The sequence below is a fragment of the Coregonus lavaretus genome (genome assembly GCF_964263955.1).
Source record: "Coregonus lavaretus genome assembly, contig: HAP1_SCAFFOLD_282, whole genome shotgun sequence".
In the NCBI taxonomy this organism is placed as follows: Eukaryota; Metazoa; Chordata; class Actinopteri; order Salmoniformes; family Salmonidae; genus Coregonus; species Coregonus lavaretus.
The window spans coordinates 169182-182350 of NW_028162929.1; the positions used below are offsets into that span (position 1 = coordinate 169182).

The 13169-nt window shown below is 41.4% G+C and overlaps 2 protein-coding genes across 2 annotated transcripts in view; both read left to right on the top strand.

Annotated features, from left to right (window-relative positions):
* The window catches only part of tbata (thymus, brain and testes associated), a gene marked incomplete at both ends in the record, with an annotated part of 13862 nt that extends 12283 nt beyond the window's left edge, over positions 1-1579 (top strand). Inside the window, one exon of the mRNA XM_084193467.1 lies at positions 1464-1579. Within this exon, the coding sequence (XP_084049593.1) occupies positions 1464-1579 (116 nt within the window). The remainder of the gene's footprint in view (positions 1-1463) is intronic.
* LOC311118679 (BTB/POZ domain-containing protein 3) overlaps positions 1-13169 on the top strand; it is a gene marked incomplete at its 3' end in the record, with an annotated part of 445507 nt that overhangs the window by 71857 nt on the left and 360481 nt on the right. The gene's annotated exons all lie outside the window — the stretch shown is intronic.

Genomic DNA, 13169 nt, shown 5'->3' on the forward strand with positions numbered 1-13169 from the left:
GGTTAGATCATGGTTGGTCATGGTTGGTCATGGTTAGGTCATGGTTGGTCATGGTTAGATCATGGTTAGATCATGGTTGGTCATGGTTGGTCATGGTTAGGTCATGGTTGGTCATGGTTAGATCATGGTTGGTCATGGTTGGTCATGGTTGGTCATGGTTGGTCATGGTTAGGTCATGGTTGGTCATGGTTAGTCATGGTTGGTCATGGTTAGATCATGGTTGGTCATTGTTAGGTCATGGTTAGATCATGGTTAGATCATGGTTGGTCATATTTGGTCATGGTTGGTCATGGTTGGTCATGGTTGGTCATGGTTAGATCATGGTTGGACATGGTTGGTCATGGTTGGTCATGGTTAGATCATGGTTAGATCATGGTTGGTCATGGTTAGATCATGGTTGGTCATGGTTAGATCATGGTTGGTCATGGTTAGATCATGGTTGGTCATGGTTAGATCATGGTTGGTCATGGTTAGCTCATGGTTGGTCATGGTTGGTCATGGTTGGTCATGGTTGGTCATGGTTAGGTCATGGTTGGTCATGGTTGGTCATGGTTGGTCATGGTTAGATCATGGTTGGTCATTGTTAGGTCATGGTTAGATCATGGTTGGTCATATTTGGTCATGGTTGGTCATGGTTGGTCATGGTTGGTCATGGTTAGATCATGGTTGGACATGGTTGGTCATGGTTGGTCATGGTTAGATCATGGTTAGATCATGGTTGGTCATGGTTAGATCATGGTTGGTCATGGTTAGATCATGGTTGGTCATGGTTAGATCATGGTTGGTCATGGTTAGCTCATGGTTGGTCATGGTTGGTCATGGTTGATCATGGTTGGTCATGGTTAGGTCATGGTTAGATCATGGTTGGTCATAGGTTAGGTCATGGTTGGTCATGGTTAGATCATGGTTGGTCATGGTTGGTCATGGTTGGTCATGGTTGGTCATTGTTAGGTCATGGTTAGATCATGGTTGGTCATATTTGGTCATGGTTAGGTCATGGTTGGTCATGGTTGGTCATGGTTGGTCATGGTTAGATAATGGTTGGTCATGGTTAGGTCATGGTTGGTCATGGTTGGTCATGGTTGGTCATGGTTAGATCATGGTTGGTCATGGTTGGTCATGGTTGGTCATGGTTGGTCATGGTTAGGTCATGGTTGGTCATGGTTGGTCATGGTTGGTCATGGTTAGATCATGGTTGGTCATGGTTAGTTTCATGGTTGGTCATGGTTGGTCATGGTTGGTCATGGTTAGGTCATGGTTGGTCATGGTTGGTCATGGTTGGTCATGGCTGGTCATGGTTGGTCATGGTTAGGTCATGGTTGGTCATGGTTAGGTCATGGTTGGTCATGGTTGGTCATGGTTGGTCATGGTTAGGTCATGGTTGGTCATGGTTGGTCATGGTTAGGTAATATATTTGACTAGCTCTTCTCCTTTCCTCTCTAAGCTTCTGTTCTTTCTTCCAGAGAGAATTGGAGAAGCAGAGGTCCTTGAGGTCCACCCAGAAAGCCCGAAACCCCCCGAAACTAAGAAACATCTTCCCCAGGATGATCAGAATGAGCAGTGTGATCAGAATGATTAGACTTCCTTACATTGTAATGATTCTGTTTTCATAATTTAATGTGGTTAGTAGGAAGCCTCTTTCTGTATTCAGAAACATTCTCTGACTAGATATTCTGTATGATGTAACACCGTTGTCATGGTTCACTTCTCAAACAATTCTGAGCCAATTAAATCAGATTATTGTGCCCACTTTTGTTAGATTTTATTTGCTTGGCATACGTTCTGTTAGGCAATGTATGGTCACAATGTGTGTCTAGATGCCTGAGACACGCAACGCCAGGCTAGGTCAACAGCAAACTGGATAATGACTTAGGTTGTTTATTTCACAATTATCTTTTAATTATATCTCTAATTTAGATATCAATAAAAGAAAGCCATTATTGAACTATCCAGGTGTCCAGTCCATGTTATTGTAGCTAACCTTGTCCCCAGATTTTTATCCATTTTAATCATTGTTCAATTGCACACAAGGTCCAACAGAAATTTGACTTCCGATTTTAACCCAACCCCTCCAAAAGACACACATACATGTTTTTGGAGAGGTGCGTGGGGCTGCCACACAGAGAGCTGTTGTTGGGGGGTTAAGTGCCTTGCTCAAGGGTATGACAGCAGGCAATGGCATCTATGATTTGATACCAGCACTTCCCAACAGATTTTTCCCATCTGACCTGGGATTCGAACTGGTAACCCTCCGGTTGCCTGCCGATAGAGGACTCATTTTTGTATCTGTGCCGTTATGTCGTCTGTGACAGCACCATTGATGTTATATCCATCTGAAATAAGTAAATGTTCTTATTATGTTGTGTTTGAAAAAAGCGTAAAGCTAATATTAGGGATTAATCGCCACCTGCATTGCTGGAGTGCTGAACCAAATCTTGTGTCATTTATATGTGGTCCTCTGTAGCTCAATTGGTAGAGCATGGTGCTTGTAACGCCAGGGTAGTGGGTTCGATCCCCGGGACCACCCATACGCAAAAATGTATGCGCACATGACTGTAAGTCGCTTTGGATAAAAGCGTCTGCTAAATGGCTTATTATTATTATTATTATCATATATTGTGGCCACTAGATGGTGGTGATAAATCAAATAAAAGTTTATTGGTCACGTACACAGACTTGTAGATGTTAATGCAGGTGCATAATGCTTGTGTTTCTAGCTCCAACGGTGCAGTAATATCCAGCAATAAAAAACTAACAATACAAACATAATCCAGAAATAAAATAAAACAAGGACATTAAAAATGATCTGATATATCCTGATTAAATAAGTTGTACTTTCAGCGTTCGAAATTCTCTTCATTTTTCTCTGTGAATCTCTTTGTTATATTTCTGGGAATCTGGGATGTAAGGAATTCACCAGTCCTGTAATAGTCTTATCCCTAAAAACAACCTCATCCCTAATACCACACCAGTAGCTTCCTAACGTTGAGACCAGCTAGGTGGGGGCAGCCCAAACCAAACCAGCTAGGTGGGGGCAGCCCAAACCAAACCAGCTAGGTGGGGGCAGCCCAAACCAAACCAGCAAGGTGGGGTCAGCCCAAACCAAACCAGCTAGGTGGGGGCAGCCCAAACCAAACCAGATAGGTGGGGGCAGCCCAAACCAAACCAGCTAGGTGGGGGCAGCCCAAACCAAACCAGCTAGGTGGGGGCAGCCCAAACCAAACCAGCTAGGTGGGGGCAGCCCAAACCAAATCTCCCTTAGGGCCCCCAAGAGGCTAGTGACAGCCCTGCAACACACAGAGAGGAATGTCATCAAGGCGCTACAGAGGGTGGTGCGTCCGGCCCAGTACATCACTGGGGCCAAGCTCTCTGCCATCCAGGACCTCTATACCAGGCGGTGTCAGAGGGTAGTGCGTCCGGCCCAGTACATCACTGGGGCCAAGCTCTCTGCCATCCAGGACTTCTATACCAGGCGGTGTCAGAGGAAGGCCCTAAAAATTGTCAAAGATTCCAACCACCCAAGTCATAGACTGTTCTCTCTGCTACCGCTCAGCAAGCGGTACCGTTGAACCAAGTCTGGAAACCAACAGGACCCTGAACAGCTTCTACCCCCAAGCCATAAGACGGCTAAATAGCTAGTCCGGGTAGCTATTGGTTAACTTTTTAAATGTCTGCATTGACCCTTTTTGCACTAACTTTTTTGACACATCACATACACTGCTGCTACTGTTTATTATCTATCATGTTGTCACTTTATCCCTTCCTATTTGTACATATCACAGGAGGCTGGTGGCCCCTTAATTGGGGAGGACGGGCTCATAACAATGGCTGCAATGGAATGAATGGAAAGGAATGGTATGGAATGGAATGGTATGGAATGGTATGGTATGGAATGGTATGGTATGGTATGGTATGGAATGGTATGGTATGGTATGGTATGGAATGGAATGGAATGGTATGGAATGGAATGGTATGGAATGGTATGGAATAGAATGGTATGGAATGGTATGGAATGGTATGGTATGGTATGGAAAAGAATGGAATGGTATGGTATGGTATGGAATGGTATGGAATGGAATGGTATGGAATGGAATGGTATGGAATGGTATGGTATGGAATAGAATGGTATGGAATGGTATGGAATGGTATGGTATGGAAAAGAATGGAATGGAATGGTATGGAATGGTATGGAATGGAATGGTATGGAATGGAATGGTATGGAATGGAATGGAATGGTATGGTATGGAATGGTATGGAATGGTATGGTATGGAATGTTATGGAATGGTATGGAATGTTATGGAATGGTATGGAATGGAAAGGTATGGTATGGAATAGTATGGAATGGAATGGTATGGAATGGAATGGTATGGAATGGAATGGTATGGTATGGAATGGTATGGAATGGTATGGAATGGTAAAGGTATGGAATGTTATGGAATGGTATGGAATGGAATAAACTGGAATGGAATGGTATGGAATGGTATGGAATGGAATGGTATGGTATGGTATGGAATGGAATGGAATAGAATGGTATGGAATGGTATGGAATGGTATAGAATGGAATGGAATGGAATGGAATGGTATGGTATGGTATGGTATGGAATGGAATGGAATGGAATGGAATGGAATGGAATGGTATGGAATGGTATGGAATAGAATGGAATGGAATTGTATGGAATGGTATGGTATGGAATGGTATGGTATGGTATGGAATAGAATGGAATGGTATGGTATGGAATGGAATGATATGGAATGGTATGGAATGGTATGGTATGGAATAGAATGGAATGGAATGGTATGGAATGGTATGGTATGGTATGGTATGGTATGGTATGGAATGGAATAGTATGGTATGGAATGGAATGGTATGGAATGGAATGGAATGGTATGGAATGGTATGGTATGGAATGGAATGGAATGGAATGGTATGGAATGGTATGGAATGGTATGGTATGGTATGGAATAGAATGGAATGGAATGGTATGGTATGTAATGGAATGGTATGGAATGGTATGGTATGGTATAGAATGGAATGGAATGGTATGGAATGGTATGGTATGGTATGGAATGGTATGGTATGGAATGGAATGGTATGGAATGGTATGGTATGGTATAGAATGGAATGGAATGGTATGGAATGGTATGGTATGGAATGGTATGGTATGGTATGGAATGGAATGGTATGGAATGGTATGGAATGGTATGGAATGGTATGGAATGGTATGGTATGGAATGTATGGAATGGTATGGGAATGGTATGGAATGGAATGGAATTGTATGGAATGGTATGGAATGGTATGGAATGGTATGGAATGGAATAGTATGGAATGTATGGAATGGTATGGAATGGTATGGAATGGTATGGTATGGTATGGTATGGTATGGTATGGTATGGTATGGTATGGTATGGAATGGAATAGTATGGTATGGAATGGAATGGTATGGAATGGAATGGAATGGAATGGAATGGAATGGTATGGAATGGTATGGTATGGAATGGAATGGAATGGAATGGTATGGAATGGTATGGAATGGTATGGAATAGAATGGAATGGAATGGTATGGTATGGAATGGAATGGAATGGTATGGAATGGTATGGTATAGAATGGAATGGAATGGTATGGAATGGTATGGTATGGAATGGTATGGTATGGAATGGAATGGAATGGAATGGTATGGAATGGTATGGTATGGTATAGAATGGAATGGAATGGTATGGAATGGTATGGTATGGAATGGTATGGTATGGAATGGAATGGTATGGAATGGTATGGAATGGTATGGAATGGTATGGTATGGAATGTATGGAATGGAATAGTATGGAATGTATGGAATGGTATGGAATGGTATGGAATGGAATGGTATGGAATGTATGGAATGGTATGGAATGGTATGGAATGGAATGGTATGGAATGTATGGAATGGTATGGAATGTATGGAACTCCTCAAACACATGGTTCCATTCCATTTACTCCATTCCAGACATTATTATGAGCTGTCCACCTCTTGTATGTACATATCTACCTCAATGACCTCGTACTCCAGCACATGGACTCGGTACTGCTTCTTCCTGTATACAGCCTAGTCATCCTTACTCATCGTGGATTTCTTCTTCCTGTTATCATTTTTTCTATTATTTGTCTATTTCTCTCTGCATTGTTGGGAATCTGTTCACTGTTACTCTACACCTGTTGTTAACCAACCATGTGACCAGTGAATGTTGATTAGATCTTATGGGTCTTTGTCTTCAGCCCCGTTTATACCAGCTTCTAACATCTGTCCTTTGTCCTGATTGTGCCCACATTTTTAGATGAGTGTAGACAATCAAAATACGCATTGTGATCTGGTTGTAATGCTAGCGTAGAAAATAAAATGTATCCTTTTATGTGTTTCATACCACAGTGCCAAATAAAGGTTATTTGGCTTGTAACCATAGCGGATCCATTTTTGCTGCTATGTATAACCTTTAAAAAAAAAAAGGTTTTATAAAGAACCATGCTCATAAGGTTCTAAATGAAACCTTTATGGGGCTATAAAGACCTGTTTCTTAAGGTTATATAAAGACCCATTAAGCCTTTACACTCATGGTCTCTGTGGATAGGGCTACATTGAAATGTTACTTACAGAATAAATATGAAATGCGTAACCATGGTAGCAATTCAAAGAGAACAGTTTGGAGATTTAGGGGAAATTATTAGACCCAAGGTGAGGACACAACAGGTCACCTGACACAAGACTGAATCCAAACATTACACTGATTTGATTATTGATTTGATGTGCATTTTATGTAATACTGTACTTTTCTCCGTATTTATTGATAATGAAATCTGAAAATACTCTGAATACATTCAGTAACATGATAAGAATATTCCTGGAAAATGTGGGGTCGGTGCAACATAAGACACAAAATGCCAAGGGTTTGAGTGAGAGGACTATCTGGTGTCTCCAAGTGGCCACACACCTCTCCAAAGTGTTCACTGTTCCTAAGTCATTTCAATGCACTTCTATGACTCAAAATAAGTCTTCAACTATAAGGTGATTTTTAGTTTAGGCTCTCCTAGCTGGGCCGTTGATGAACTAGAGGCTCTATTCAATCTGTAAAGCTGAAGCTGAAGCTGAAGCTGAAGCGTTACAGATTCTGCGATAGAAATGCTAAAGTCATTTCCGATTGAGTCGACATATGCAGCGTTTATTCAGTCTCCGCTAAAGAGGGAACGTTGCCTTTAAATTTCAATCACGCTGTAAAGCTGAACTTCCGCGATGCGGATTGAATATAGCCCTACACGCTTAGAAAAAAAGGTGCTATCTAGAACCTAAAAGGGTTCCTCAGCTGTCCCCATATGAGAACCCTTTGAAGAACCCTATTTGGTCCCAGGTAGAACCCTATTTGGTCCCAGGTAGAACCCTATTTGGTCCCAGGTAGAACCCTATTTGGTCCCAGGTAGAACCCTATTTGGTCCCAGGTAGAACCCTATTTGGTCCCAGGTAGAACCCTATTTGGTTCCAGGTAGAACCCTTTTGGCCTCCATCTAGAACTCTTTCCACAGAGGGTTCTACATGCAACCCAAAAGGGTTCTACCTGGAACCAAAAAATGGTTCTCCTATGGGGACAGCCTAAGAACCATTTTGGAACCCTTTTTTCTAAAAGTGTAGAGCAAGCACACTAGTAGTTGTTGAATTAAATTGCAATCTGGGTCAGATGGGCATCATTTGAAAGGTTGTTCAATTGCCAACATGACTAGCGTGTGTTGCAGCAAATTTTATTCACAATAGACAAACATAGGCTCATTCTGTTCAGAACAACCCAGGGTATGACACCATGTCATCTTTTAACTGTATGGTTACAGGCTTTGGTTTATCCATTTATGTTTTGAGGTTGGACTTTAGCACGTATAGCTCGTTAGCACGTAGGGCGGGTCGTTTGGTGTCACCTCGTTAGTGGGAAGGTGTTTCACCTGTGCTGGTTGCCATCTCATTAGTGGGAAGGTGTTTCACCTGTGCTGACCCAGGTGCTATTTAACAGTGGCTGGCCCAGTGCTCCAGTTGTCTTGAGAGATGTGGAGGGTCAACTCCTTCAGTTGGCTTTCTCTATTTGATTTCTAGAAAAACATTCCTTTATCTGATTTAGTTTTGCGCCACCTTTTTGGTTTGCTTCCTGTCTTTAAGTTTGGTGTGGATTTTTCTTTTGTTTGCCTCTAGTTTGGTATGGCTTTTTCTTTGCAACTCTGCCTAGAAGGTCAGCATCCCGGAGTCGCCTCTTCACTGTTGACGTTGAGACTGGTGTTTTGCGGGTACTATTTAATGAAGCTGCCAGTTGAGGACCTGTGAGGTGCCTGTTTCTCAAACTAGGCACTCTAATGTATTTGTCCTCTTACTCAGTTGTGCACCGGGGCCTCCCACTCCTCTTTCTATTCTGGTTAGAGCCAGTTTGTGCTGTTCTGTGAAGGGAGTAGTACACAGCGTTGTACGAGATCTTCAGTTTCTTGGCAATTTCTCGCATGGAATAGCCTTAATTTCTCAGAACAAGAATAGACTGACGAGTTTCAGAAGAAAGTTATTTGTTTCTGGCCATTTTGAGCCTGTAATCAAACCCACAATTGCTGATGCTCCAGATACTCAACTAGTCTCAAGAAGGCCAGTTTTATTGCTTCTTTTATCAGCACAACAGTTTTCAGCTGTGTTAACATAATTGCAAAAGGGTTTTCTAATGATCAATTAGCCTTTTAAAATGAAAAACTTGGATTAGCAAACACAACGTGCCATTGGAACACAGGACTGATGGTTGCTGATAATGGGCCTCTGTAAGCCTATGTAGATATTGCATTAAAAATCAGGCGTTTCCAGCTACAATAGCCATTTTCAACATTAACAATGTCTACACTGTATTTCTGATCAATTTGCTGTTATTTAAATGGATATATATTTTTTGCTTTTCTTTCGAAAACAAGGAAATTTCTAAGTGACCCCAAACTTTTGAACGGTAGTGTACGCTGCTGCTACAGATGTAGGATCTAAATTTGATCACTCTTTTGTTGCTGAAATGTGCAGGAAATGCAAACTTGTATTGTATTTTAGTTTTAAAAAGGCTTCTAAACTTTGTAATTCCCACTTTGAAACTTAAGATTTGATTTGCCCTAACAAAAAAAAAATCCATTCAGTATAATTATTCACATTTCCTGTTGCTGTAGGATTATTTTCCTTCCGTAGAAAACTGGCTCAAATTAAGATCCTACATCGGTACTGTCTATTATCTATCCTGTTGACTAGTCTCTTTACCTACTGTATATGTACATAGCTACCTCAATTACCTCGTACCCCTGCACATCAACTCAGTACTGCTACTCCCTGTATATAGCCATGTTATTACCTCGTACCCCTGCACATCAACTCAGTACTGCTACTCCCTGTATATAGCCATGTTATTACCTCGTACCCCTGCACATCCACTCAGTACTGGTACTCCCTGTATATAGCCATGTTATTACCTCGTACCCCTGCACATCAACTCAGTACTGCTACTCCCTGTATATAGCCATGTTATTACCTGGTACCCCTGCACATCCACTCAATACTGGTACTCCCTGTATATAGCCATGTTATTACCTGGTACCCCTGCACATCAACTCAGTACTGGTACTCCCTGTATATAGCCATGTTATTACCTCGTACCCCTGCACATCAACTCAGTACTGCTACTCCCTGTATATAGCCATGTTATTACCTGGTACCCCTGCACATCCACTCAGTACTGCTACTTCCTGTATATAGCCATGTTATTAGGCAGGGTAAAGTGGCTAGGCATAATAACAAGAGGACAGACTAGCAGCAGCATATGATGAGTGTAGAAATGTGTGTGTGCGTGTGTGTGATTGCAATGTGTCGGTATGCGTGTGTGTATGTATGCAGTGAATGTGTGTGGGTTCTGTATGAGAGTGTGAGTGTAGTGAGTGAGTGAGTGTGTTTATAGTGTGTGTATATTGTACGTCAATGTTATTCTCTGAGGAACCCGGAACGTATCCCAGTCCACGTGATCAAATTCTTGAGGCTTACGTTCCAATTGGTCAGACCAAAGCTGAGCAGAAATGCGTTCAGTTCGCTTGAGCGTTTGCTACGTTGTGGAACGGCTTGTTCTGAATTACACGTTTCTCCAAAACGTTCTTGTATGTTCTTGAGCAGACTTTGAGGTACGTTTGCTCCGTTCTGAGCAAATATTGTAAGAAATAACACACACACAAAATAAATACTGCAAAGTTGGCTAGGAGCAAGAAACAAGGTAACCATGTCTGTCGGCGCCATCTTGTTATCTTTAACCTAACTCCGAACACTAACCTTAAACCCTAGCTTAGCTAACGTTAGCCAACTAGCTAACGTTGGCGTCAGCCACCTAGCTAATTCTAATTCGGAACATACACTACCGGTCAAAAGTTTTAGAACACCTACTCAAGGGTTTTTCTTTCTTTTTACTATTTTCTACATTGTAGAATAATAGTGAAGACATCAAAACCATGAAATAACACATATGGAATCATGTAGTAACCAAAAAAGTGTTAAACAAATCAAAATATATTTTATATTTGAGATTCTTCAAATAGCCACCCTTTGCCTTGATGACAGATTTGCACACTCTTGGCATTCTCTGAACCAGCTTCACCTGGAATGCTTTTCCAACAGTCTTGAAGGAGTTCCCACATATGCTGAGCACTTGTTGGCTGCTTTTCCTTCACTCTGTGGTCCGACTCATCCCAAACCATCTCAATTTGGTTGAGGTCGGGGAATTGTGGAGGCCAGGTCATCTCATGCAGCACTCCATCACTCTCCTTCTTGGTAAAATCGCCTTCACACAGCTTGGAGGTGTGTTGGGTCATTGTCCTGTTGTAAAACAAATGATAGTCCCACTAAGCCCAAACCAGATGGGATGGCGTATCGCTGCAGAATGCTGTGGTAGCCATGCTGGTTAAGTGTGCCTTGAATTCTAAATAAATCACAGACAATATCACCAGCAAAGCACCCCCACACCATAACACCTCCTCCTCCATGCTTTACGGTGGGAAATACACATGCGGAGATCATCCGTTCACCCACACCGCGTCTCACAAAGACTTCGCGGTTGGAACTAAAAATCTCAAATTTGGACTCCAGACCAAACGACACATTTTCACCGGTCTAATGTCCATTGCTTGTGTTTCTTGGCCCAAGCAAGTCTCTTCTTGTTATTGGTGTCCTATAGTAGTGGTTTCTTTGCAGCAATTCAACCATGAAGGCCTGATTCACACAGTCTCCTCTGAACAGTTGATGTTGAGATGTGTCTTGAACTCTGTGAAGCATTTATTTGGGCTGCAATTTCTGAGGCTGGTAACACTAATGAACTTATCCTCTGCAGCAGAGGTAACTCTGGGTCTTCCATTCCTATGGCGGTCCTCATGAGAGTTTTTGCGACTGCACTTGAAGAAACTCTCAAATTTCTTGACATTTTCCGTATTGACTGACCTTAAAATAATGATGGACTGTCATTTCTCTTTGCTTATTTGAGCTGTTCTTGCCATAATAAGTATTTTACCAAATTGGGATGTCTTCTGTATACCCTCCCCCTACCTTGTCACAACAAAACCGATTGGCTCACATGCATTAAGAAGGAAAGAAATTCCACAAATTAACTTTTAAGATGGCACACCTGTTAATTGAAATGTATTCCAGGTGACTACCCCATGAAGTTGGTTGAGAGAATGCCAAGAGTGTGCAAAGCTGTCATCAAGGCAAAGGGTGGCTATTTGAAGAATCTCAAATATAAAATATTTTTTTGATTTGTTTAACACTTTCTTGGTTACTACATGATTCCATATGTGTTATTTCATAGTTTTGATGTCTTCACTATTATTCTACAATGTATAAAATAGTAAAAATAAAGAAAAACCCTTGAATGAGTAGGTGTTCTAAAACGTTTGACCCGTAGTGTGTATGAAATTGATGATGGAAATCTACAAATGAATACATACCAAACGTAACATATCATAATAATTTGAGCGTCACGGATTTACGTTTACTATGTTACGTTACCCCTGAGTCCAGGTTGCCTTGTAACTTTAGCTTTATGCCTTGTATGTGAATCCATTCATTTTACAATGTAATTAAATACATTTGCTTTGATATTCGCTGACCGTCCCTTGATCTTAGTCAGCTAAACTCATAATACTCAACTGCACGTTTAACTATAATATTTCATGGAGACAGTCAGTATTAAATATAGACTGTTAAATATTATTTAGCACTACAGTAAACCATCCTCAAACGGCACGAGGCCTTACGTGAGTCTTTCACAAGACACTGTCACGGCCATAGGCATATATAACATGCAATGGCATAACACAATAGATTAGATAACTGGAATGACATTATCACTCAGGGTTGCACAAAAAGAGCTGTGAGCAAGCTACGACCCCAAAAATATTCTAGTGAGCTGCTGCCCTTACATTTGAATTATCACAAAAAAGAGGACAAAACTTTTCTGAACTGCAAAGAACCATTGAAGGGCTCAAAGGCTTCTTTGAGTCATCATGGTTTTACATAGGAACCCCAAAAAAACCTTGAGGAACGCTCTTAGTGTGTAGAAATGGTTGTAATTATTGTTCCTGCAATAGTGAGATCTCAACACTAGATGTCAATATTGCATTGTTAGTAAACCCTGACTGTAAATCCAGTTCCTGAGCTTTATCCTAATTCCCTACTGATCAGAATTGGCATAACATGTTTCTTTCTTTATCTTGGAACAAAATGCTGTCTAGCTTCAGCCAATAAAACGGTGGTGCAGTTTTCTCTGCCAAATTTAGCATTCACAATGAACCTTCAACATTGTCTCCATGGGTTTGTTTTCTGAAGAGATCTCAGATCTATGTTGATAGTTGACCTATTCTGGCACTGATATAAGACAGGAGAGAGAGAGAGAGAGAGAGAGAGAGAGAGAGAGAGAGAGAGAGAGAGAGAGAGAGAGAGAGAGAGAGAGAGAGAGAGAGAGATGGATTGATGGAGATGAGAGATGGAGAGAGAGAAAGATGGAGAGAGAGATAGGGGAAGAGAGGGAGACCACTCAGCTCTTCAGTTGCTGGCTAACCTCTCTAACTGCTAGGAAGAATTACTAAATAGCAATAGTAGTAACAGTAGTAGTAACAGTAA